Source organism: Aegilops tauschii, chromosome 1 (assembly GCF_002575655.3).
Source record: "Aegilops tauschii subsp. strangulata cultivar AL8/78 chromosome 1, Aet v6.0, whole genome shotgun sequence".
In the NCBI taxonomy this organism is placed as follows: domain Eukaryota; kingdom Viridiplantae; phylum Streptophyta; class Magnoliopsida; order Poales; family Poaceae; genus Aegilops; species Aegilops tauschii.
Genome location: NC_053035.3, coordinates 56,898,387 through 56,924,793, shown reverse-complemented (window position 1 = coordinate 56,924,793; position 26,407 = coordinate 56,898,387). Strand labels below are relative to the sequence as shown.

Here is a 26,407-nt window from a genome sequence, read left to right as displayed (position 1 = left end):
ACGCCGAGACGGGAACACCATCAAGAACGGGCGACGACATAGTTTTAGATTGGTTCGGGTGCGGGGGTAGCCATCGGTGTGGAGTACGGTAGGAGTTTAAGGAAAGGCGGAGGGGCAGCGACTCACACAAGACGAGGTGGAGAAACACATACGACAACACCGTTGGCCATGGAGGTGGAAGCCGGCGTCAAAGTCTCAGAGGACGGGCTGACAGACCGCTATCGAAGGAGGAGAAAGGATACTATAGTTCGCTAGAACTGTATTTTTTTTTACACAGTAGACACCAATGCTCATACATACGCAGATACACTCAACCATTTTTGTTAGATGTGTATCGGACGGCAGAAGGGGAGTTGGGGTTGAACTCAATTTCTTATCTAGGCGAGTGTTCAATTGTCGGGCCCTTTTTGCGGTTGAGAAAATGAGTACACAATTTTATTTGAAGCCAAAAATGAGTACACAAAAAAGGGTGTGGTTAGATCTCAGTCGATGAGGCTTAATCAAATCTCAATCAAGTAACACAACATATAAAAGAATGAAAAAAATAAAAAAATGCACGTATCTTCACATAAAATCTCATAAATATAATATTAACTGAGACTTCGTTAAGTCTTAGTTAACTGAGCTCTAGCAATCCGCATAAGAAATAGAATTTTTTTGAGACATCACAAGAAGTAGATGTAAGGCGGTTGTTCACTTCTGCTAGTCCACGTCGTGCCCTATGTGGGCAACCGGGCCTCCACATTCCAAACCAACCAAACCTCCATTCCGTGCCAGAAGCTACACCGAACAACGGCACACCACAGAAATGCACAGCCCGCGCGCGCCATCACGCCCACGTATCCAGTCTTCCTCCTAGCCACAACCCATGGACGAGGTGTGGCCGTGGCTGGCCACCCTCCCTCCTCCCGGCGCCGGCAACGGCACGGCATCCACCCCCCTCGCCGCCTCCCCCGAGGCCGAGGGCGCCTCCATCGTCCTGCAGGCCGACTGCACCGCCACCGCGGACGGCGGTACGGCCGTCGTCGCTTTCTCCATCGCCGTAGACAGTGCCAACGGCGTGGCGCGCCGCGTGCTCTGGACGTCCGAGGCATTCGCGGCAGCCTCCGAGGTCGCCCCGCGGCTGCTGCTTCTGGCCCAGCTGCTCGACGAGGTGACCGCGCTCTCGCCGTCCATCCCTTCCTTGAGCAGAACGCCGGACGCGTCGCCGCCGGAGTGGAAGCTGGATGAGGAGGTCGTGTCCGCCGTCATCGCGGCCACGGGCACCGATGGCTCCCCACTTTTCTCGCTGGCTCTGCTCATGCGGCTCTTCTGGCTGTGCGCTCTGGAGGCCCCCGCGGACCTCGGGTTCCTCTTCTTCCGAGCTCTTGGCACAGACATCGAGCGCGCCCTCGCCGGCTGCGCCCCGGCGGCGCTCGGCGCGCTCCTGCTCGCGGTCGGCCCGGACGTCGAGGAGCAGTTCATGCGGTCGCTCGGCTACATGCTGGCCAAGTGGTGCCTGCTGCGGGAGATGCAGTCGGCGCCCAAGCCGCCGGCCAAGCCCGACGTCGCGTGCTTGTCGTACGCCGCAAACGTGCACGGGCTCTGGGTGCTGAGAGGGTACGCGCCGGTGCTCGCCATCCCCCGCGTCGCTGGTGCAACGTCGACGGCGACGATCACGGCCTTGCCTCATGAGCTGCCGGAGGAGCCGGCGCTGCGGTACGGCCTGGTGCACCAGCAGCTGGAGGCCGTGGCCCAGGTGGAGTACGCGGTGAGCGTGCGAGACAATGGCTTCATCGTCGTCGGCGTGCACGTCGACAACATACGGGTGCGCGTCGTGCGGCTCGGGTATAGTAAGAAGGACGACACCGGCACCGAGGAAGACGTCGTCGACGACGACCATGTCCTGGACGGCGAGAGGCACTTCCCGTCGCGTATCCGCCTCTGGGTCGGCCCCAAGTTCGGCTCGTCGTACGCCACGGGCCCGAGCCTGGGCCGGTCGACGGGGAACCCGGAGCGGGAGGTGGAGACGACGCGCACCGTCAAGGGCGCCTTCTCCGGCGCAACCAAGCTCGGCGGCGACCCGAAGGTCAAGGCGAAGATGCGCTCGTCGTCGCGGGCACGGAACCGGAGCTGGCGGTGGGAGCAGGAGGCGGAGGGCAGCGCCGGCGTGTTCGAGGGCGTGCTGTGCGACCCGGCCACCGGGACGGAGGTCTCGTCGTGGCGCCCGGGCAGCAGAGAGGCCGACCCGCGCAGCGGCATGAGGCGCCGGTACGGGGGTCCTGGGCGAGCGTTCAGCAAGATGCGGGGGCTGGTGGTGGCCGGCGACGAGCTGCCGGAGGAGGTGACGTGGAGGGTAGGGCGGGAGGCGGAGGGGAGGACCATGCGGTGGCGGCTGGGGCTCAAGGTCTGGCTGAACTACCTGCCCAACGAGGTGAGGAGCCGTCATTTCGAGACGAGGTGCGTCGAGTGGGCGCACGAGGTCGAGCTACCGCTAATGGCGACGACTCCATTGTAATTTTGTACTGTGACTAAGAACTGTAATGACTCACTATAACTCAAGGTACATACAGGACCCTTCCGTATTACCACTGTCCCAAAATTCTTGTTTTAGAATTGTCTAGATAGTGATGTAGAATGTATATATGAGAAAAAAGAACGTGGGATTCCCCCAAACCTATATTTGATAAAAAAATGTATTTTATAAGAAGTTAAATACTATTATCTCCGTCCTATAATGTAAGACGTTTTTTAAGGAGTTAAATACTACTCCGTCCCATAATCCCTGCCCTCGCCATTGACTTCCCGGGTTGGTCGAGCTCATCCACGATGACACCACCATCCGCCTTGCCAAGCGAGCTGGTCGACCAATTGTGATCGGCGAGCGCTAGGATGCAGCCCTACCGGAGCTAAAACTGGCATCGACCGGGAAGAGCGCGTGCATGTTGCAGGCGTCGTCTAGGGTGAGCTCCACCCTGCGGGTGATGGCTCAATATTTTGACACTTTCATATGAGTATTTATTTAGTTTTCCAAAGGGTTTTTATTGTTCTCGCCTTTTTTACTAACGATAATCCATCAAGAATAAATAAACCTTATTTTCCTACTTGATGTGTAGAACCAAATACGCAAAGCTCTTTTTACCAGAACCGGGATGTACCGGTTAGTAATCCATCATCCATTGGGTGCCTGAAGATTCATGCAGCTGCCACGTATTTATCTACAGTTTCTGCTATACAACATCTATACCTGACAAAATACAGTGAATGAACCCCACCAAAATTATTACATGGGCCTACCTTTGATCAGATGCATGCATGCTCCTCTCTCTCATGTACTGTACGACGCATGCATGACAGCAAAAGTACATGTGCAGTCTCTCTTCTCTCTTACACAACAAATTCACATTTTTTTTATTTTACCTTTGCTAATTTAAATCATTTATATCTTTTTAAACCAAAAATTTAATTTTGAAACTATTTATATATTCGAACTTTTGGCGTACAAATCTTTAAAACAAGGCCAATCTTGAATATACTTCGTCTAGTTTGAGTTTTGTTATTTCAATCATATCCCCATTTCAATATATATTGATCAGTGAAATCTGTTTTTGAAGCAAGTGGAATCCACCTTTTGAAACGAGTGCAATCCATTTTTCTGAAATGAGTGAAATCTGTATTTTGGAATTAGTGAAATATGTCTGTCAAATTGAGTGAAATCATTTTGTCAAATTACTGAAATCAACCATTTTGAAATAAGTTATATCCAACTTTTGAAATGAGTGAAATAAGTTTTTCGAATGAGCGGAATCTGTTTTTTGAACACAACAAAACATACTTTTTGGAATGAGTGAAACCAATGTTTTGAATGAGTGAAACATGTTTGTTAAAATGAGTCAAATCTTTTTTTAAAATGATAGAAATTATTCTATTCACCTAAGTGAAATATATTTTTCCAATTTAGTAAAATCAACCGTATTGAAATGATTTAAATATATATTTTGGAATGAGTGAAACCAGTGTTTTGGATGAGTGAAACATGTTTGTTAAAATGACTGAAATATTTTTTTGAAATGCTAGAAATCATTCTCATTAAGCTGAGTGAAATATATTTTTTCAATTTAGTGAAATCAACCGTTTTGAAATTATTTAAATATATATTTTGGAATGAGTGAAACCAATGTTTTGAATGAGTGAAACATGTTTGTTAAAATGAGTGAAATCACTTTTTGAAATGAGTGAAATCATTTTTTTGAAATGATAAAATCATTCTGTCAAACTGAGTGAAATATGTTTTTTCAATTTAGTGCATTCTATTAAACTGAGTGAAATATGTTTTTTTATTTAGTGAAATCAACCGTTTTGAAATATTTTAAATATATTTTTTGGAATGAGTGAAACCAGTGTTTTGAATGAGTGAAACATGTTTGTTAAAATGAGTGAATCACTTTTTGAAACGAGTGAAATCATTTTTTGAAATGATAAAATCATTCTGTCAAACTGAGATAAATATGTGTTTTCAATTTAGTGCATTCTATTAAACTGAGTGAAATATGTTTTTTAATTTAGTGAAATCAACTGTGTTGAAATGATTTAAATATATTTCTTGAAATGAGTGAAATAAGTTTTTTGAATAAGGATAAATCCATCCTTTTGAAATGAGCGGAATCTGTTTTTTTTAACATAGTGAAACATACTTTTTGGAATGAGTGAAATCTTTTTCTGAAATGAGCGAGATCATTCTTTTAAACCGAGTGAAATCTATTTTCTCAACTGAGTGAAATTATTCTTTTGAAATTAGTGACATCAGTTTCTTCTAATGAGTGAAATTGATATTTTGAACATAAAGAAATGAGCTTTTCGAAATGAGTGAAATCGGTTTTCAGAAATTAGGGAGCCAATTCTTTTGGAACGACTGGAAATATATGTTTTCTAATGTGTGAAATAGGCGTTTTACAACGATTGAAATGATTGCAATTGTATTTAAAAAAATCAATGGAAATTAGTGGTTCAAAATAACTGAAATAAATAGTTCTTCTGAAATAATTGAAACATATTGTGTGAAATAAATGGATTCAAACGTGTTCAAAAAGTATCCAAAATTAAGCTTGTTCTAAAGATCTTGAAATCACGAGTTCAAGTATATAGAAAGTTTCAACATTTAAATTTGGTTTAAAAAATATGAACCATCTAAATTATCAACAGGAAATTAAAAGCCACGAGTTGTATAAGAGAAAATAGACAATGTGTACTGTACTATGTGTAGAAAAAGAGATGCATGTGTCAGTACTGCCCCCACGTCCGGTTGTGCCATGTTGTGGGCTTAGATATCTAGTGCAGCTGCGTAACTCGAGAGGCCCGCTGATACGTAGCCGCCGCGGCTGCAACTAATTGGGGTATATTAAAATTTCTAGTGTGCCTATTGTTTACGATTGCCCAAATCAAGTGAACGTAGTACACTAGTACTACTAGTAGTAAGTGACCTGGCATGGCTGATCTCAGATTTTGTAGAAGAATTTGTGACTCGTATACATGTTTGGATAACGTTGGTCCAAATATGCATAATGATTTTCCTGCATCATTTCTCTCACTTTGTTAGTATGAGCACTTCAAGCATTAGTTTTCTCTTTCGGTATGTACTTAGGATCTGTTTCATCATTCTCCTGACCTATTTTTAGTTTGGTTGATGAAATGTGGATCCGCTATAGGTAGATATGTCCTACGCGATTTTACTATCTGATTGATAAATACTTATAAATGATGATTAATATTGTGTCTTCATTGTTGACCATGGTTTAGGGATAGACAATATTGGGAAACAAATTATTTGTGAATATGACTAATGATCGATAAGCTTATATTGAGATCTATTACCTTTATGGATTATAGCTTTGCACCACTATATCACACTATACATTCGTTATGTTTTGATGTGTATATTAAGGGGCCTCGGGTTTTACTTTCGCCCCGGGCCCCCAAAATCTCAGGACCGGCCCTGACTTTGCGATGTTATCGATATGATTCCTCCCTGTTTAATCTACGTGCATGTTTATTGGTTATTCCCCTCTCACGCGTGAGTAATTCCACATAGACGTGAGAGATGTAGGGGATAAGTGAGATTCATTTGTGCCCATTCTATATGTCCTTATTTGTGAAACTACTCCTATGATTGATTATTTAGTTGTAGAAAGAATTCCTTATTTAACACTATCTTAAATTTCGTTTCCTTACTTGACACTGAAAAACTTTTTCTTCCCTATCTAACATCGAGTCTAAATTTTATGCCCTTTATAACACTTTCATCCATTTTTTCTTCTAATGATGTGAAATTGCTCATAGATAGACTCTTTTACCCCTCATATAATATGAAGCGGCTATCACCATGCTTTCACCACGAGCACAATTGTGTTTCCTATCTAACATAGAAAGTATATATGTAGTGAGCACAATGTGTGTTGTCCAATTTAAGGGCTCAAACAACATGATCCAAAGACCTACACAGTTTTTTTGTGCGGTAAACTAAACTTTATTACTCAATTGTAAGGTTTATAGGAATCACAAAAGGGTAATGAGGGATGCCCATCCACATGTGGCGACCCACATCTAAAGAAGACGAAAATTTGGCTAAATTGTTAGCTTCACAGTTCACGGCTCGACCTTCAAATATAAACTAGCAGCTAGTGAATTCTCTTGCCCGAGTAATGACTTCTCTAATAATCATGCCATATCTTCCATTTGCTATCTCTGAAACAACTAGTTTGCAATCAAATGCAATAAAACCTTGATCCAAAGATAGATCAAGTGCAAGAGCTAGGGCTTCTCATCAGGTGAGTGCTTCTAGAGTTGAAGGATTTGAAATGTCAGAAAGACCGACACAGGTAACACATATCGTTCAGCCCAACCTCCCCTCCTCTCTCTACTGGGTCATGGCCCATGAGCGCTTGGTATTATATGTCGCTTGTGCGCAGCAACTAATAAGGGGTGTCGTTTGGGGAAACCCAATGGGCACTTTTGGTGGGCTAGGAGCGCCTTAATTAGTTGCTCCCTCAAAGCGGCGCACAAGCTCCCAGCCGCTGCCACGTGTCGTGCGCTGGACGCACCCCATATGAGCATGCCTTTTTCTCTTCTGTGCACACATTTTTGGGGTTTTGACTCCCAGCCCATCAAAAGTGCCCGTTGGGTTCCCCAACAGCGGTACCCCTTAATAGTTGCTCCCTCGAAGCGGCACACAAGCTCCCAGCCGCCGCCATGTGTCGTGCACTGGGTGCACCCCGCGGGTGCATGATGTTTTCTCTTTTCCGCACACATTTTTTGGGTTTTGAATTATGCTCGGTTTTTCTATGTTTTTGTCGGAAAAAAAAAGTATTTTTACCATTTTTTCCTCGTGTGAAGCATAACTTGTGCTTTCAGGAAAAGGAAAAGCATAGTTATACTTCTGCGAGCTAAAAGGAAAAACACAGTTGCTCTTCTCGCAGAAGCACAACTGTGCGTCCCGAGAAGGAAAAGCAGAAGTATGATTCCTAAAAAATAGGAAAAGCACAACCTATGCTTTCACCATGAGCACAATTGTGTTTCCCAAAAAAGAGAAAAGCACAGCTTATGCTTCTATGAGATGCACAGATACACTTTCTAAAGAGTGAAAAGTACAGTTGCATTTCCAAAAAATTGAAAAAAGCACAACTTTGCTTCTGGGTTTTGATTTTTTTTTTCAGTTTTGATTTCCCCCTTTTTGTCTCTTTGGTTTTTGTTTTTATTTCAGTTTCTGTTTTTTCTGATTCCTGGTTTTTTCTATTTTTTCGTAAAAAACTTCGTCGAAACCTATTAAGACGGGATCTAGTTTCAAAGTCTCGATGCGAGAAATTCAACTGCTCGTGATTTGGACACATGATTCAAGAGATAAAATGTTTTGAAAAAAAATTCTAGGAAAAAAGGGAAAGCTTCGAGGTTACGATAATTGACATGCATGTGGTGCACCACTTGTCACCACCAGAGAATGTAAGAGGGACCTTTGCAAGGGGCCCCTTTAATCAGCGATTTCGGTGCTTTGCTGTCTGGAGCCTGCATATTGTTTAGTTTAGATGTGCCCTTTGCACTATTCAACTCGGTTGGCCTCCTATTTCGAGTTGTTCTATGGCTGGCCAGGTTTCTCCAACCCTTTAGACTGATGATAAACCATTGCAAGACTGCATTGCGTGGGGTGATACTTCAACCGATATTTTTTTAGCAGTTACCATATCGTTTTTAGAGATGAGTGAATAGGTTGTCTTAAAAGATTGGCATGACGAGGGCGATTGCGGTGTCCCTTTTTCTTACCTTTTTTAAATCTCCGGCTGGTGGCTTACGATTGAAAGAAATACGGCCGAGATGATTTTTGACGTATTTCATTTTTTGTTGGTCCTTTTTGCAAGGAATATCGAGCTTTATTTAAATAAAAGCATTCGCTGAGCAATCAACCAATAGGCTGCATACTAAGAAGCCATGTGTCTCATCAAGCCAACTTTCGACTACAACTATTGTGCAAGCACGCTTAGCACAAAAGTTAGCCGGATAATTGGCTGATCTGTTTACATATTCAATGGCAAAAAAATTGAAAACTATTGGCAAGCTCGTCTATTTCTTGAAAGGTAGGTGCCACAATCGAACAGGAATTATGGTGACTTGTCCAGAGATTAACTATCTCCAGGTTGCCAGTCTCCATCTCCACTTCTTCATAGCCTCGAAGTTTAGCAACACGGACGCCCTCACGAATGGCGAGTGCCTCGGTGATGATTAGATCAGAGACTCCAGGAAGTGGCTTATACCGTGCTCCAAACATTAATGCATCTGAGTTGATTTTCATTCTATTATTCTCTGGGGGTCTCCAGCCATGCCCCGACATAAGTTTTACATACTGTCGGTGAACATCTAAAAGAGCAAGGGCTTCTCTCGTAAGTCTCACGGATGTAGCCGGATCGATCTTTTCCTGGTCATGGGTAATGCCATTTCTCGAATGCCAGATAGACCACATAACGGAAACAATGATCGCCCTTTCTCTATCCGTGAATTGCAGGTCACATAAAATATCCTTGGACCAAGTAGCAGGATGTAGTCTGGGCAGCTGAATGTCAAACATCGGCCTTGCTTCTGCCCAGAATCTCTTGGCATGGGAGAGGTGCATGAGGGCATGCTGTATATCCTCATCCATGGCCAAGCACACTCTGCATCGACTCATTTCTTTGATGTGGCGCCGCTTGAGGGTCATCTCATCAGGAATTATTTTTTGCTGGTCGTTTTGTGTCATGTTGTCTTTCCTTGACTACTACGTAGACCCCCTCTGATTACGTCTTCATTTTTAGACGATCCCCTCCTGATTACGTAATTTCCAAAGGGCGCCTTCAACTATTCTACACCAGCTGGGCTCTCTCAGCGCTGGAGAGCGCACGCCGCGCAGCTCGCCTTCTCCCTCCGTTAAAACCCTAGCCCGACGCCACGCAGCAATCTTCTAGAACCTTCTCCACGATGGCGCTCCTCCGAGCCCTCCGGCGAGCACTCCCGCCGCTCTACTCGCCGGCGGCGCCTCTTTCCCGGCGCGCACCAGGTCCTCCTGCGCTCCCTCCCCGTCCTCTCCGGCTCCTGGATCCGATCGGGTTCCGGCCGTTCTCCGCCGCGGCTGCCACCGCCACCGCCACCGCCGTCGCGCGGGCGCCGGAAATGGGTGCCAGCCTCTTCAGAGGGCTCACGGAGACCAGGTTCCCCAAGCGGCGCCCGGGGTTCGTGTCCCGGCGCAAGAGGGCCAGCCTGCGACCCAAAGGCACGGTGATCTGTGCCATTCCGCGTTTCTTAGTAGTCTAAAGACAGCGACGATCTGCACAATTCGTTTTGGATTATCATCATTTTAATTGCGGGTCGCTGCTGTGCCGATTTATGCGATTCGTTCGAACTGCGCGCCGCTCTTGCGGTTTCAGTCTGGTTAACACTGCTGATGCTGCTGTTATTGGTTGGCAGGTCCGCACTACTGGGTGAAGTGCACGCCGGGGGAGCCTATCCCTTCGAGCCAGCCGAACAAGGGCAGCGTGCAGGGGAGGAAGGAGAAGAAGCGGATCAAGCAGCGCAAGGACTTCATCATGGTGTGCATTTGTTCAGTTCCCTGCAATGCTTGTTTTAATTGTGTGATGGGTGTATGCAAGGTTATCAAAATCTGTATGTGTCTTCTGGAGTGGAAAAAGTAACAGGCCGATGAAATTCTGAGAACATAGGTAGTTTTAACAGACTGAATCCTGAGAACATAGGCAGTTTTAACAGGGTGGTGAAATCCTGAATAGAAGTAAATTTTTCATGCTACTGAGCAGTGCTAAATATCATATTAGAATTGGAACTAGCTAATCATAGTTTAGACGAGTAGTCGAGTAGGCATTTTAAAAGTATTGTGCTAATACAAACACCTACATTTTTACTAACCCACTGTTCTTCGTTCTTTCTTGCTTTTTTCCTTTTTATGTTCTTCTCATGGGCTTGAAGCTATAAGTTTGAACTGCGTCAATACTTAGTATCATGCAGCTTACCTTCATGCTTCACAGATTCAAAAACTTGTCTTGTTATAATGATACCAAACTTTTGTTATGCTGTTCACTTATGCTCTGTCCATATGTCTAATAATTACCCAGACCTGAATTTTATATTTATAATTATTCCTTACATTCATCCATCTTGGTTTGGCAGGCTGAGAAGAGGAAGCGCAAAGCACAGTATTCTGTTGCTGTGAAGAGGAAGGAGGCAGAACGGACAGAAAGAAAGATGGCTGCAGTGGCAAGAGACCGGGCATGGGTGGAAAGGTTGGCAGAGCTAAAGCAGATAGAGGCAGAAAAGAAAGCTGCAATGGCTTGAGGAGCTCCTCTGGAAACGGCAAGGCGTCTAACTCGTTTCTGCTGCCCCGTTTCGTTCCTATTTTTTTCCAGATAGCTTGAATATGTTCTGTGCTACAGCTGTCAACAATGCCACAACCCTTCTGGGTGAACCTTTGGCTGTACCCGTCCCCTCAACAGCCATCCCAAAGTGGCAGATTTTGTTTTGATATGATGTTCTCAAATTTGTCTTCATTGTAATGAGATATTGGTTCTGTGTTGTATTTAGAATAAACCAAATGATCTTAGTTGTGTGCTGGTAATCAGAAATGACAAATGAGTGCAACCTTCTGTCACATTTATGGTAGAGAAGTTCGTACGGAGTCAGTATTGGAACTACTAGTGATTGTTATTGATCTACTGCTCATGTTCCTTGCCTCCCTTTGCATTCCACCCCCTCAGTTCTGATGTCCTGGAAGAGCAGTTTATGTTGTGTTGCAGAATATTGCATAAATGTCACAGTTCTAGAGAAGCATCTATGAATTAGATGCAGATCGTTCTTCCATAGCTTCCAGCCTTCCATTGCTTCCTTGTTTTTTTGTCAGACATTTTCTCCATCCCTGCTATTCCAGGTGGCCCGTTTTCCTGTCCTGGGCACTATGACCCTGTTTCTGCAGATTTAGTTGCCTGGCAATTGTGCTTTCAAACATGCAAATTGCACTGGATGCACAACGATCCCTGTTGTTGCTGGGTAACTCCCCTACTGGAAGAATGCTCCTTGCAGGAACAACTGCTGCTGTTATAATCCCCATATAATGAGAGTCCATGAATCTTCAACAGGGGGCCACTCAGATGACCTGTTCTAGTGGAATTTGATGATACTCAACTAAAATCACCGAATGACTTCATTGCGGGTTGAGATTAAGAGTTTGGTTTGAGTCTCCCCCGGGCTCTTACTTCTCGGAATCATTCCCCACTTGGAGGCTACCTGGGTTGCAAGGAGGTGAGTTCATTTCAGACTGTCTCTTTGCTTGTGTTGTGTTCCAGAATTTGCATTGAATCAGCATCTTGTTAGACAGTCATAGCTGACACGGGACGCTAGATACTTTGCTTCCTAGAGACAGATTGTCCCAAAACTCAGAACACCTGCAATCCAGTAATCACTTGGCACCTTTTGAGATTCCGTCTAGTATTATTCTTATCGGCGATGTTGCTGCACCGTCTATCCAGCATCAAGTTTTATGTGAAAAAGGTCGATGAGAATATATTCTATTCTGATCAATGCTAATCATACATGGTCACTACACATTGCTTGTGATACAGTTATTTCGTTCTTATCAGGTGTTTGTCTTACCGTTACATTATTCTGCCTTGAATTAGCAGTGCCTTCTGAACTATTGCTGAGCTGTAAAGTGTTTCCTTGCCATGGTCCATGGGTGCTGAAGTTGGAGAGCCTGTCTTAGGTTTAGCCTCAGTTTAGGGTAATCATATCAGAAGGTAGACAGGCCAAAACATGACAACTATAGAAGTCAGACCAACAGTACAAAACATGACAACTATAGAAGTCAGACCAACAGTACATGTGCTGATATAGTCTTATAGCTGACTCTGTGGATTTTACTTGATAGACATGACATCACTTCTCTTTCGAACTCACCAACTAGATATGTACTAAAAGAAATGTAAAACACTTTGTCTACCATAGTGGAGAAAGGTTAATAGGAATATATGCTGTTGTAGCCAATACTAATTGTAGATGATCACTGCACTTTTTTGTGATAAAATTATTTGATTTTTCCCATTTGTTTGTCATCTCATTATTATATATATTTTCCTTTAGTTAGAACTTATTTCTTTCTGAAATATCGCTGAGCTGTATCCACTATCTAAAGTGCTTTCAAATCACTTCAAAGTACGACGGTCCATGCCATGAGTGCTAAAGATGGAGAGCCTGTCTTAGATTTAGCCGCAGTCTATGGGTCTACTGATATCATAGCAGAAGGTAGGCATGACCAAAACATGGGAAATAGAAGTCACACCAACAGTACATGTGCTGATATGGTCATATATATAGCTGACTGGATTTCCCACCATAGACATGAAGTCTCTTCTCTTCTGAATTCTCTAACTAAGTATGCTACAATATGCAAAGCATTCTACCAATACTGGATAAACTACACATGCCTTCCACTTCACCATCTTGCACTTTCCTCATACTGAATATCTACAGAAGATTAATTATTGGTCACTACCAGAGTGCTATGCAGAACTGACCCAACCCCTCGGCCATTTACCATCAAGAAAATATTATACATGAGTTGAGTTCCGATGGCTAGCCTAGTACATCTGTTCCCTCCTATCGCGGAACCATCGCCACCTGTAGCGAAAATCATAAAGGAGTGTTAGAAGATCACAGCAAATGGATGGCCACAAACTGAAATTGCGTTATATTGCCAGTGTCATCATTACTTTTTTTATGTGTGCAAAGAATTTCGTTAATGAAGAAGCACCGAAGCATGATTATGCAGTTGTGAAAACAGAATAGAAGGAACACCCCGCCCCCCTTTTCTGTTGAATGAGCACTATTCAGAAATAAACTAATCCATTTTTTCGCTTTGATCATGAGACTGTAGAAATGCATTTTTGGGGCTGAAACCAAACATCTGAAGAGAAAAGAAATGCCAATGAAAAGCAGCAATCAAACAGAAATGGTGTGACAATTTTATTTTGTTTTTTATTTTTGGCTGAAAGTACCAGTAGTAGTCCCAGCGTGGGTTGATCTTGGACATGCGGTTTACCCCGTATGGGTACTCGGAGACGGAGCGGCGGGCGTTTCTGAAGGCGCAGCATCCGCAGGCGCAGATGCAGATGAGGAAGACGAGCACGATGACGTTTAGCACGGAGATCTTGTGCCAGTCCTGGCGCACCTGCTCCATCACGCCGGCCTTGCACGAGTTACACTGGTAGCACAGGATGTTTGGGGCATTGTTCCACTGGTAGCAGTCCTCGTCCTGCGCTCCGACCGGCATCCCCCCGCTGTATGTGCATGATGTTGGTGGCTTGCAGCACCCAGACTGCATGATAGTGATTAGTTCCATTAGTAATTTTAGCAGCAAAGCTATTAGTTAGAACTACAACTTGTATTAAAGTAGCAGAGGTGCAGGAGCACTGAAGATGCTCTGAGCTAGAGATTTAGTAGACCTAGTTTGTTTAGTTTATCTGAAAATGGGTCCAAACTTTGTCCTCAGGTCACATTCTTTACTGGGTTTTGAATCTTGGTGGTCAATAAATTTGATGTTTTTGTCCAAATAGACAATGAACATAAACCTGTGCTTGAGATATTTAAATTTACATAGATGCAACTGGTGAACTGGATCAATAATTTGTCTAGCTATTTTTTATGTTACCATTTCTTTGACAATTTGTTATGTTTGTGCCGGCTATACTTCAGATTATGAATTCTGTTGTACTACAACTACAAGTGCTGAAAGTAGTGGCGACAAATAGCAAGAGGAGCAACTATGGAAGAAAATGGACCGATGGCTGAACTGCAAACCTGTATTGGCGTGAGATCATGCTGGAGGTAATCCATGGGAGTCCAGTTGGCGATCTTGGGGCAGGCCTTGGAGCCGACGACGCAGGCCAGCGCGGGCTTCCAGTACTTGATGTCCTGCATATGCTTCTGGAGCCACGAGGAGTAGTCCGAGATGTGGTACTCCCTGTACGGCCTCCCTTGCACCTGCGTGCCGCCGCCCCCCGCCGTGACGGCGAACCCGAACATGGTGAGCCCGAGCAGCATGCCGATGAGGAGTATCACGGCGAAGAGGTAGAGCCACAGCGCCCAGGCGACGTGGAAGCAGGCGCCCACGAACCCCGCGAGGGAGATGAGGAGCACGATGAAGCCGATGATGAGCAGCGGCGTCTGCAGCATGGAGGAGCACGTCGTCGTGGAGCCCTTGGCGAGCCAGAGCCCCGCACCGATGACCGGGATGGAGGCCAGGAGCGTCGCCAGGTTGAGGTAGCCGATCATCATGTTGCTGAAACGCTGAGGGTAGTACATGCCGTTCATCTTGCTTCCTGCTCCTGCTCCTGCTCCTGCTCAGGTTCTTCTTGCTCCTTCCCCTGCTCCTGCTCTGTTCTTATGTGCACTGCTGCTGGCCTTTGGTTTGGTTTATATGATACGGCTGGCTACGGTGTTCTTGGCTCTTGTTGCCCTAAATTTGATTTGGCTTGTCTCACTCTCACTCTCTCTTCTACTGATTGGGATGGTGGTAGTGTGTCCTGGAGCGGCCTGGTGCAAAGCAAGCTTTGCCTTTCTTCTTGCCTTGGAGAACTACTTTTGCATCCTGGTGACTGTGCGTGTGTGTGTGTCCCTGCAATGCGGCGTACTTGTGGGTATTCTAATGCTGGCATTGGCTTTGCCTTTGTGGAGGCCGTTCTTTAATAATGCCGTGGTGGTTTTGGGAAATCTGAGGCGCCTACCCTTGCCTTTATTTATTTACTTTGTTTCGGTTCGAACTTTCGCTTTTTTCGTGCTACGTGTTTGATTTCTACCCGTCGCCGTGTTTTCCGCCTTAGCAGCCTATTTCTGTCTATCTTGCAAAAATACCATTTTACAGTAAGATAGTACGAAGCACTGCCATTTTCACATTCCACATCCATTGAAGCTCAGCCAGTCCACAGGATAAGAATTCAAGAGCATCAGGCCTCATAATAATACCAATAAACAAGGATATTGCTGCCGTGAGAATTCCAGGCATCATATATATGTCTTTGAGAGAAGCATATATCTGTCTGTTTTCTTATTTGCTGGAACAAGAATAAACCCCCCCACAGATTTCCATGTTTGGCATCGATTCTCCATTGCCAAAAAGCATCGGAATTATGGCGCGGCATCGTCCTCGATGCGCGGGTGCCTTAGCCGCTGCCCGGATGCTTAATCATGAAGCAAAAACACATAAACACAGGAGATAGGTCTGGGCATCCGGATTCCGGCTTTCTGGACGACCGTGGCCCTTTCTTTCTTTCTTCTCCTTACATCAGAGTGCACGAAGCAGGCCTGCTTTGCTTTATAGCCATACGACGAAACAACCAGTATCACTTTGCATGCAAGTAAAAAAAGGAGGAAGCAGGGCCCTAGGCCAGTCGTCTTGCTGCCCGGATCAGTGGCAAATGGGCGCATCGTATGCATAATGCATCCACTTTTCATCCTTTGCTCGCCACCTTTCTTTCTTTCTTTCTTTTTCTTTGATGATTTGTGTATTCTCTTTGGGCAGGATAAGCTCATCAATCAGGATACCACGGCCAATCAGCTTAAAGCGATTTGCTCTAATGACAAATATGGCGCCGCTAACCGCATACTTTAAAGATTTTCTCTTCTTTTTCAGTGACCTGATTGAGTAATGGTGGATCGGTTTACGCATGCCTGCCTTTTCTTGAGGTGTTTTCTCTTCGCTTCGCTTATCTCGGATGTGAAAGTACGTTTGGGGTGATAGAAAGCGCGCACCAGAGACGCGTCGGGATCCGGAAACCCCTTGGTGGCTCGAGATGGAGCCATGCTATCAGTGTTTGATTTGATTATGAGATGTTTTAAAGCAGTGATGATCTTTGATACTGACAACCGGTTTCCTTGTAGCTAGGGTCACATGTTCATAGGTTACCTGAGTGAGTGATCGTGCTGTTGCTTGGACAGGAAACAGATGGCGCGTCTAGTGGATGCCCTTTTTTTGTTTTGTTTTGAACAGTCACATGCAGCGGTAGAAAGGTCACTAAAGTCTCACAAATGGTTGATTCTCCTGTGTACTTAGAGCATCTCCAGCCAGGCCCCACAGGGCCATCTTTTAGCGTTGGCGCTGAAAAAACGGCCCAGTCATGCCTTCAGGAGCCCATTTTTCGCTGGTTAGGCCCGAAACTGGCGCCGACAGACCCAAGCCGAACCCTGCACGCTGGGGCACCGGGGCAATCGTTTTTGGCGCGAAAGAATGGCGGGCCCGCCGAGTCAGCGACCCCTCCGCGCCTCATCGTCCTCATCGCCTCGGTTTCCCGCGGGGAATCAATACCAAGGCTACCGCCTGTCAGCCTTCCATTGATTTCTCACGGGCGGCGCAGTGCGGCGACGCGCCCCCTCCCACCACGCGTACACATGTTGTCGTCCCCCGGCCGCTATAAAAACCGCCCCCTCCCTCGCCGGTGGGAGCACCCGCTCGCAGCCCCCCTCTCTCGCCGCCGACGCCCTCTCTTTCCCTCTCTCCCCGTCTAGCCACCACGTGCACGCACAACCGATGGGTGAACGGTTCCCGGCGACGCGGCGGCGGCCAACGGCTCGGCCGCCGCTCTCTGCACGAGTGGGAAGCCCACCTCCTCCACGAGGTGAACTACCCGGCGCCCCCCGACATGCGCGCGCCGGGGCGGTGGAGGCTCAACGCCGGGGGCGTCCCCGTCCCCCCTCTGCCCGATGTCGAACACCCCGGCTACTTCCACGCCGAGATCGAGCGTTGTGCGGGCCTCCTTGTCGGAGGAGGAGCGGGCCCTCCCAGAGTACGACGCCGGCAACCACGAGGCGTGGGCGGCGTACTTCGAACGCCGGCAGGCGGAGCGGCTCGCCTCCATAAACAACGCGCCGGTGGTGCGGGGGCGCAACAACAGCGACGGCCGCTGCCTGTGGTGGGGCACCCCCGGCCGCACGCTTCACGCCGTCCTCGAGTACCTCGAGAGCAGCAGCGATCCGGCGCTCGAGTACCTGGCGGCCCCGGTCCCCCGCCGGAGTGGCAGCCCTTGGCTGCCGAGGCGAATGCTGGGCGGGTCCTTGTCGGTCAAAACCGGTCGATCTCGGGTAGGGGGTCCCGAACTGTGCGTCTGAGGATCGAAGGGTAACAAGAGGCAGGGGACACGATGTTTACCCAGGTTCGGGCCCTCTTAATGGAGGTAATACCCTACTTCCTGCTTGATTGACTTTGATGAGTATAGGGGGTTACAAGAGTTGATCTACCTCGAGATCGTAATGGCTAAACCCTAGATGTCTAGCCTGTATGATTTGTCTTGGCCTCTACGGACTAAACCCTCCGGTTTATATAGACACCGGAGGGGCCTAGGATTGTACAGAGTCAGTTTACAGAGAAAGGAAACTATACATCTGAACGCCAGGCTTGCCATCCACGCAAAGGAGAGTCCCATCCGGACACGGGGAAAGGCCTTCTGTCTTGTATCTTCACGGCCCACCAGTCCGGCCCATGTCACATAGCCCGGACGCCTGGGGACCCCCTAATCCAGGACTCCCTCAGTAGCCCCTGAACCAGGCTTCAATAACAATGTGTCCGACGCGCAGATTGTCTTCGGCATTGCAAGTCAGGTTCCACCTCCGAATACTCCAAAGCAGTTGCACAAGAGAACTATATCCGGCTCTGTATAACAGTTACAACTCCGAACCACAAGGGCAAAATACTTAAACAAAAATAAGTCATGTCTACTGACAGCTTTTTTGGCGAGACATTATGCCTGGCCTTATTACTATTTCGAACCGTTTTTAGCCTCCCGCTTTGTGTATCGAGGCGCGGCCCTTATTGACACGTCTTGTCAAAGCAGAGATCGTGTCCCCTCATTGCGGGATTCTCATCAATACGGGTTTGGGTAATCCAACCGTGCCATTCGCATGACCCCTTGGGAACAGGCGAGTCTTAAGGCCCGTGAGGGGGCGCTTGATATTCACTGCCTTTAAAAGAGGATAACGATCCATCTTTTTACCCCACGCCTTTCTTCTTCCTCAAGCCTTCCGTCCTCGAGCTCCAGCGCCCAAGTCTCAATCTTTCCCATCGCCACCAAACGCTCCAGCCATGTCCGGATCCGGCTCGCAGGGCAAGTGGATGGCCTCCTCCGTGACGGAGAAGGACATCAAGGAGCTCCGGGAGGCGAGGTACTTGACAACGGAGATCAAACATAGGCTCCCTGCCAAGGAGCAAGTTATCCCCACTCCAGAGCCCGGCGAGAGGGTTGTGTTCATCCCTCACTTCCTCCGCCGACTGGGGTTTCCCCTCCACCCCTTTGTTTGTGGTCTTATCACTACAGGAAACAGCTACTTTGCCGTCTGCCACGGCGGACGGCAAAGGCTCGAAAGGCGGACGGCAAAAGGCTCCGGCAAAGAAGGCTACGGTAAACAGCTGCTTTGCCGTCTGCTTCCTGGCGGCGGACGGCAAAGGCTCTTTGCCGTCTGCGGCGGACGGCAAAGAGGGCGGACGGCAATAATTGCGCTGTCAGTCCGTTAAGTGGCTAACGGCAGACCTTTGCCGTCCGCCGCAGACGGCAAAATTTCTCCGGTCTTTGCCGTCCGCCTTATGATGTCATCTACACGTCACTAGATGGCAGGTTCTTTGCCGTCTGCCACTGATGGCAAAGTGCAGGTTCTTTGCCGTCTGCCACGGACGGCAAAGTCTTTGCCGTCTGCCACTGTAGGCAAACTGACCAAATGGGTCAGCTCCCAGGAAGCACAGTTGGCTGCCACGTGGCTTCTTTGCCGTCCGCGGCAGACGGCAAAGAGCTCTTTGCCGTCGGTGGCAGACGGCAAAGAGCCTGCATATTGTCTGTTTTTTCTGTTTTTTATTAAATCCCACAATTTGCACAGAAAATATATATGACATTTCATACATCATCACAGGCATCACAGGCATTCATCACATAAACAAGTTCATACATCATTTCATACATAAACAAGTTCCATCCATCATTTCATACATAAAGAAGTTCCATCCATCATTTCATACATAAAGAAGCACTCCATAGCTAAGGTGACTAGAATGAGAAGACAAGAATGAAAAGACAAGAACAAGAAGAGTAGAACAAGCACTCCATCCAGCACATAATGAAATCTGCAAAATGGCAAAATAAGAAAGTTAGAAATGGATCGTTTTTTAGCTCACTTAGGTGAAATGGATCGTTTTTGAGGTAACTAAGGTGAAATGGATCGTTTTTTAGCTCACTTAGGTCAAATGGATCGTTTTTGAGCTAACTTAGTTGAAATGGATCGTTTTTGAGCTAACTTTGTTGAAATGGATCATTTTTGAGCTAATTTAGTTGAAATGGATCTTTTTGAGCTAACTTAGGTGAAATGGATCATTTAAGAGCTAATTTAGGTGAAATGGATCGTTTTTTAGCTCACTTAGGTCAAATGGATCGTTTATGAGCTAAATTAGTTGAAATGGATCGTTTATGAGATAACCTAGGTAAGATGGGTCATTTTGGAGTTAAATTAGGTGAAATGGGCCATTTTAAAGCTAACGTAGGTAAAATGGATCATTTAGGAGCTAATCTAGGTAAAATGGGTCATTTTTGAGCTAACTTGGATGAACTGCATCATTTATAAGCTAACCTAGGTAAAATGGGTCATTTTGGAGGAAAATAAGCTAACTCTAGGTCATTATGGTAAGCATATTGGAGGAAATAAAGCTAAGTCTAGGTCTTTATGCATTTGTTAAGCAAAACACTAGAGAAACTTACCGTGATCAGGGAGGTGTAGGAGCGGGGTGGCTAGTGCCGCTACCTGGAGAAGGATCGTGCGATGCGTTTCTGGAGTTAAGCTACACCAAAGATCCAATGTCTCGTTAGCATTACGACACTCAAATGTTAAGACTACCAAGTAATGTCCATTCAAACTAAACTCACCGTGCTCCCAGGAGCAATCACTGGCATCGGCGGAGCGGGCTGACCGGACTTCTCGCACACAGACTGCACATTTGGTTTTCAGAACAGAGTCATATTAGTTAGTAATGAGACTCAAATGTTAAGACTAGCAAGTAATCTGCAGAAGAAACTTACCACAAGGAGCTCGTACATGGCCCTTGCCTGCATGTCATTCCGTGCCCTCTCCTCCTCCATCATCTTTCTCGTCCTCTCCTCCATCTCCCGCTGCCTCTCCGCCGCCTCCGCCAGAAGTTTCTCCGTTCTATCTCTCTCAGTCTGTATAGCAGCCTGCAACACCACTCACATGACCATTTGTAATCATTGATGGAAGCGCACACAATGTAATGGAGATAGATAACTGAGTACGTATCACTAACCTTGATGGCGAGTTGCACTGGCCGTTCACGAGGCCTTATCTCAGGAGCGGAGCTCGACTGGCGCGCCTTGATCTCCGGGAGAGTGCTAGGACAACGGATAAGTCCATCTCCAATGGCTATGGAGCCATGGGACCTCCCGCCACCAGATATCATCACCAGCTCTGGATCAATGGGACCCTGGCTCGGGTTAAAGTCCTCCCCTTTCCTCGCCTTCCCCTCATCTCTATATCTCACGAGCTTGTTGTGGGAGGAGATGTTGGTGAAGTTGTTTGCATCATCGAGGTCAGACTGAGAGAAAGCCTTGACTTTCTTGAAAGAGCCAGTGTGGGCCATGGCATACAGGTCGTACACCTCTGGCACCTTATCCGCCTTATTGTAGCGTGCCTGAAAGAGAGAAACAATGAAAATTAGTAATTAAAGGGCTCAAGCTAGCATGATGAATGAATTGCATGAATCATGAAGCAAACCACATACCCAGTTGCGCCCGAACTGATATAAGTTGGAGCTGCCTTGATGGTGTGGCACACCTTCCATTTGGGCACGTTTGTCCTTGGCCTGGTTGTGGAGGGCTAGCCATTCTTGTGAGCACCACTCATCGACCAACACCTCCCAACAATCCATCCGATCCGCACACCATCTCGGAGGCGCCTAAGTTAGCAAATAGAAACTTGAGCGCTACGGCTAAGAATTACTAAATGAAGGAACTTAAGTAGAAGGCCTTAAGAATTACCTTCATGTACTGCTCCTTACTCAGGAACTTATCGCGGCACGCCGGCTTGGTCTTCTTGATACCACGCAAGGCGTAGTAGTCTCGAACAGCCTGCACCCGAGCCTCGTGCCGTAAGTTCTGGAGTAGGCGCTTGCAGACGTTCTCGATAACATTTGCGCTGTCCTCCTCGTATCCCTCCTCACACCTGTAGAAAGTCTGCAATCAAATGAGACAATATTGATTAGTACAATTAATAACTAGCTAGTTGAAGATTTTGAAATGTGTAAAGGAGAAATTACCCAGAACGTCCTGATCACCATGTCTGCCCTCGTGTCGCACACGACACCGTCGATAATGACATCCGGCGGGGCCGGGGCAGCCACGTAGTGCTCCCAGCTCAACCCAAGCTCTGGAAGCCGACCCTCACCAGGCAACGTGACAAACCCCGGGAAGTTTTGCCGGCAAAGAACTCCAAGGACGGAGTTGGGCCGGCGGACACTATGATGGTGGTCCCAACCCCTGCAGCATGACAAGGCCAACGCATTAGTTATTTGAAGAAACGTGAATGCAGAAGGTACAAAAATATTAAATGCACTTACGTACCTCTCCCCATCAGGGAAGATCAACCACCTCTGCTCGCGGGTCGCCGGCACGGATGGGAGCCGTGTAGCACCACGCTGGTAGACGGTGCCACCCTCCTCCTCAAGATCAGTCGGCTCCCCGCCATCATCAGCATGGCCACTCGGCTCCTCGGGCTGATCCGGCCAGGTACCCCATCCGGACGTGTGCTCCTCCGGGGTCTCGTGGGCCGAAGGCCAGTCGACCCGAGGCTCGTGGGCCCAAGACCCGTGGACCGAAGGCTCGTGGACCGGAGTCCGTGTAGCCTCCTCCTCGGACGAGTCCACCCTAGCAGTCACGTGCTCGGGTGAAACAGCTGGGGGTGGCGGCGAGGAAGGCGCCCTAGCAGTCACCCTACCTCCTCTCCCGCGACCACGTGCCCCACCTCCTCTCTTCCTACCTCGTCCCCTGCTGGGCACCGCGGTCGACGAAGAAGGGCCCGGCGGTGTGGACATACTGTCCAGCAACGCTCGGCGGAGAGGTACGTCTGGAATCGAAGACCTCAGACCACGCGCCGATGAAGAAGGGGCCTTGGCGCGCTCCCGACCAGCGCCCACCATCTTTCAACACCTGCCATGACAAACAGTAAACGAAATTAGTACAACATAAAAAAAAGACCGACATGAATAATAATATGTGTATCACTTAAGTGTATCATCATCAAGTACAACATTAAAAAATTTAATACCTGACACTACTAATAATCTCGATCAGTATCATCAATAAATGCATAATCATCATCATCACTATAATCAATGACGGGCTCATAGGGTTCAGTGGCATCAACATGTGCAAGGCCACCTTGACGTAATCGGTCAAGCAATGACAGGTCATCCGCAACAGTAACCTCTTCTTGTTCCGGCTCTTCTTGTTCCTCCTCTGGGGTGATGTCGGATTCACTGTCACTGTCTACTTCAATGTTTTGGGGTGAAGTATAGCGGTTCTTGAAACGCTTTTTGGAAAGACGTGTCTCTTGGAAGAATTCTCCTTCATATGTGTCTGGGTTAATGTGAGGTTCATAATCCTCTTCCTTTGGGGGAGATAGTCTAGCACGTGGCGGCACTTCATAAACGACATCCCAACCTTTCAGATTTGGATTAGTTTGGCAGGCCCACGGTAGATAGAATACTTGGGTCACCTGTTGAGCCGTAATATAGACATCAGGAACATCTAAATGGGTGCTTTGGTTGATTTCAACTAGCCCTATATGTTCATGAGTCCTTCTAGTCTCCTTCGGCTGAAACCAATAACATTTGAAGACTACGACATTCGGTGGGTTTTCACCATAGAATAGAAGTTCATAAATTGCTTCAACTCTCCCATAATACTCGGTTCCTCCTTCGCCGATAGCAGATACACAACAATTTGTAGACTTTCGGTCGGCCATAGATAGCTCTTTGCCATAGGTACGAAAGCGATACCCGTTGATGTCGTATTTGTCAAATGAACGGACCTTATAGTCAAAACCATTAGCGACTTGTCTCAATTCGGCGTCCATAGACTCTGAATTAGCCTACAAGTTTAATATGAAAGGATTGTTGCATTACGCACAAATTAGCGAATGAAACCGGGATAGCCGCCTACAAATTAGCCTACAAGTCTAATAGAAATTACCGTTTGTTTGAACCAAGAGATGAAACCGGGATAGCCGCCTCCTTGCTTTGCGAGAAGCTCATACTCTTCGACAGAATCCATTTGGATCACCGCTCCATACGAGAATAAGGCGACGTATCGACTGTATGAAATATCCAGGAATAAGAGCAATTCAAAGGAAATAGAAGTTGCGAAACTATGTACCGAGAACTTACTCGATGTACGGCCGCACTTCTATCAGGTTGTTGAAGATATACAACGAAATGGTCCGCCATTGTTCGTTATCCAAAGATACTGGATTTGAAACACTGGCTGGTGCGAGATTCCCTTTGAATAGGCTGAGGTTGGATCCACCCTTTTTAGGGTCGTCAGCATTGTACCGAGGCTTCGGATTATGCAAATGATGATTTTTGGCTTCGTAGTGTGCTGTCACGAAGTTTGCCGCCTCCTCAGTGATGAATGCCTCAGCCATCGATGCTTCAATTCTACGTTTATTTTTACATTTTTGTCGAAGCGTCTTCTGCATCCTCTCAGTTGGGTAGCACCAACGATTTTGCACGGGACCCCCCAATCTTGCCTCGGTCGGGAGATGCAAAATCAAATGTTGCATTGGATTAAAGAAGCCCGGTGGAAAGATCTTCTCTAACTTGCAGATCAACTCCGGCGCCAACTCTTCCATTTCTTCTAGCACGCCAGGCGATAGTTCTTTCGCACAAAGAACACGGAAGAAATAGCTGAGTTCTGCCAGTACTAGCCATTCATCCTCAGGGATGAAGCCACGCAACATCACCGGCATTACCCGCTCAATCCATATGTGCCAATCATGACTCTTGAGACCAAATATCTTCAATTTATCAAGACTGGCTCCCCTCTGTAGATTCGCTGCATACCCATCGGGGAACATCAACTGCATTTTCACCCACAAGATAATTTCCCTCATAGCCGGCCTTCCAAGATTGAACCATGCCTTTGGCTTCGTCCAGTTCTGCTTTCCTTTCGGTTCTTTCATGTTTTGTAACGGCCTATCACATAGCGCCTCCAGATCGACTCTAGCCTTAGTATTATCCTTTGACTTCCCATCTATGCCGAACAATGTACCAAAAAGTGCCTCGGCGATATTCTTCTCAGTGTGCATCACGTCGATGTTGTGTGGGCAAAGGAGGTCTTTGAAGTAAGGCAGATCCCATAAGCATGTTTTGTGAGTCCAGGCGTGCTTAGAATTATACCCCTTGAAGTACCCTGGACGCTCTGGATCTGGCTCGAGAGCGTTTAACTGATCCAGGGTCTGTTGGCCTGTCAATGCATGTGGTGCAGAGTTTTTGACAACTCTACCTCTGATGAAGTTCTTCTTGTCTTTCCTGAACTTATGGCGAGGATTCAGGAACTGTCTATGCATGTCGAAGCAAGAAAACTTGCGACCGGCCTGAAGCCAACGAAACTCAAGAGCTCCCTTGCATGTGGGGCACGGGAACCTTCCATGCACACACTAGCCAACGAATAGCACATACGCCGGCAAGTCATGCGTCGAGTACATGTACCAGACACGCATTATGAAGTTCCGTTTGCTATAGGCATCGTATGTCTTGAACCCATTATCCCAGGCTTCTTGCAATTCGTCCTTAAGCGGTTGCATGTACACATTCATATTTTTCCCCGGATAGTTGGGCCCTGGAATTATCAACGTCAGGAAAATGTTCTTTCTTTGCATAATCTGTCCGGGGGGGGGGGGGGGAGATTGAGTGGAAAGACAAATACGGGCCAACAACTGTATTGGGCTGCCGTCATACCAAACACACTGAACCCATCCGTGCTGATGCCGACTCAAGGATGCCTCGGATCTGCCGCTTTGTCACCATGTAATTCATCAAACTTTTTCCACGCAACACCATCCGATGTGTGTACAATCATCAGATTCCCATCTGCATCTAGTTCGGTTCTTTTGCCCGTTTTGTGCCATGTCATCTGTCTGGCCGTCTCTTCGACCATGAAAAGACGTTGAAGTCTTGGTACGATTGGCATATACCGAAGAACACTAACGGGGATTTTGGTCTGTGTCTTCTCACCCATACCGTTGTCTACCACAACATACCTGGAAGACTTGCAAATGGGACAATAGTTCAAGTCCGCATAGTCAAGCCTAAACAAGACACATCCTTTCTCATAGGCATGTATCTTATCATAGGGCATCTTCAGTGCACGGAGGATTTTGTCCGACTGGTACAGGTTTGCAGGCATTACATGGCCTTTGGGTAGAAAGCGTCCAAATACTGTCATCATTGCATCGTAGCATTCTCTGCCCAAGTTGAACTGAGCCTTCAGAGCCATTACTTGTGAGATGGCATCCAACTGACAAAGCTCAGTGTGCTCATGGAGCGGACGTTTTGAAGACTCCAACATTTCATTGAAGGCCTTTGCAGATTCCTCCATCTCCTCGTCCGAATCCCGAGCATCATCAAAGTCTTGCACCATGTTTTCCATCCCGGTACCATGCTCGTCGGTGCGATGACGATCCACCTCAGCTCGGTCACGTTGGGCAGACTCACCATGAAATGTCCACACCGTATAATCGGGCGTAAAACCACTCTTCTGCAGGTGTTTGCCCATTTCAGCCTCTGTCCTCTTTTCCCAATTGCCGCACCGTAAAC

The 26,407-nt window shown here is 47.0% G+C and overlaps 3 protein-coding genes across 4 annotated transcripts; 2 read left to right on the top strand and 1 right to left on the bottom strand.

Moving 5' to 3' along the window:
* The first annotated feature begins 571 nt into the window (after positions 1-571).
* Positions 572-2,564, top strand: LOC109734121 (uncharacterized). The gene has a single exon (XM_020293343.4). It carries the CDS (start codon positions 869-871, stop codon positions 2,495-2,497), a length of 1,629 nt encoding a protein of 542 aa, XP_020148932.1. The 5' UTR covers positions 572-868; the 3' UTR covers positions 2,498-2,564.
* Positions 2,565-9,363: 6,799 nt separating this feature from the next.
* LOC109734122 (uncharacterized) lies at positions 9,364-11,152 on the top strand. Its single transcript, XM_020293344.4, has 3 exons — positions 9,364-9,766; positions 9,961-10,082; positions 10,675-11,152. The coding sequence occupies exons 1-3, from the start codon at positions 9,475-9,477 to the stop codon at positions 10,837-10,839; spliced, it is 579 nt and encodes a 192-aa protein (XP_020148933.1). The 5' UTR covers positions 9,364-9,474; the 3' UTR covers positions 10,840-11,152.
* A 1,666-nt stretch (positions 11,153-12,818) lies between these two features.
* On the bottom strand, positions 12,819-15,456 carry LOC141041530 (tetraspanin-6). Of its 2 annotated transcripts, none has more exons than XM_073507969.1 (3): positions 14,353-15,456; positions 13,551-13,870; positions 12,819-13,173 (listed from the first exon to the last, which is right to left on the bottom strand). In XM_073507969.1, the coding sequence occupies exons 1-3, from the start codon at positions 14,863-14,865 to the stop codon at positions 13,134-13,136; spliced, it is 873 nt and encodes a 290-aa protein (XP_073364070.1). In that variant the 5' UTR covers positions 14,866-15,456; the 3' UTR covers positions 12,819-13,133. The 2 variants fall into 2 exon arrangements, with proteins under 2 accessions (XP_073364070.1, XP_073364071.1); XM_073507970.1 differs by having other exon boundaries at positions 13,595-13,870; positions 14,353-15,210.
* Positions 15,457-26,407: the final 10,951 nt, after the last annotated feature.

Excerpts from the sequence above, each read along its gene's own strand:
- LOC141041530 (XM_073507969.1), bottom strand. The coding sequence starts at position 14,865 with ATGAACGGCATGTACTACCCTCAGCGTTTCAGCAACATGATGATCGGC. Across the intron at positions 13,871-14,352 it reads ATGATCTCACGCCAATACAG|TCTGGGTGCTGCAAGCCACC; the intron begins GTTTGCAGTTCA and ends ACTATCATGCAG. Across the intron at positions 13,174-13,550 it reads CCACGCTGGGACTACTACTG|GTGGCGATGGTTCCGCGATA; the intron begins GTACTTTCAGCC and ends TTTTCGCTACAG.
- LOC109734121 (XM_020293343.4), top strand. The coding sequence starts at position 869 with ATGGACGAGGTGTGGCCGTGGCTGGCCACCCTCCCTCCTCCCGGCGCC.
- LOC109734122 (XM_020293344.4), top strand. The coding sequence starts at position 9,475 with ATGGCGCTCCTCCGAGCCCTCCGGCGAGCACTCCCGCCGCTCTACTCG. Across the intron at positions 9,767-9,960 it reads GGCCAGCCTGCGACCCAAAG|GTCCGCACTACTGGGTGAAG; the intron begins GCACGGTGATCT and ends ATTGGTTGGCAG. Across the intron at positions 10,083-10,674 it reads AGCGCAAGGACTTCATCATG|GCTGAGAAGAGGAAGCGCAA; the intron begins GTGTGCATTTGT and ends TTGGTTTGGCAG.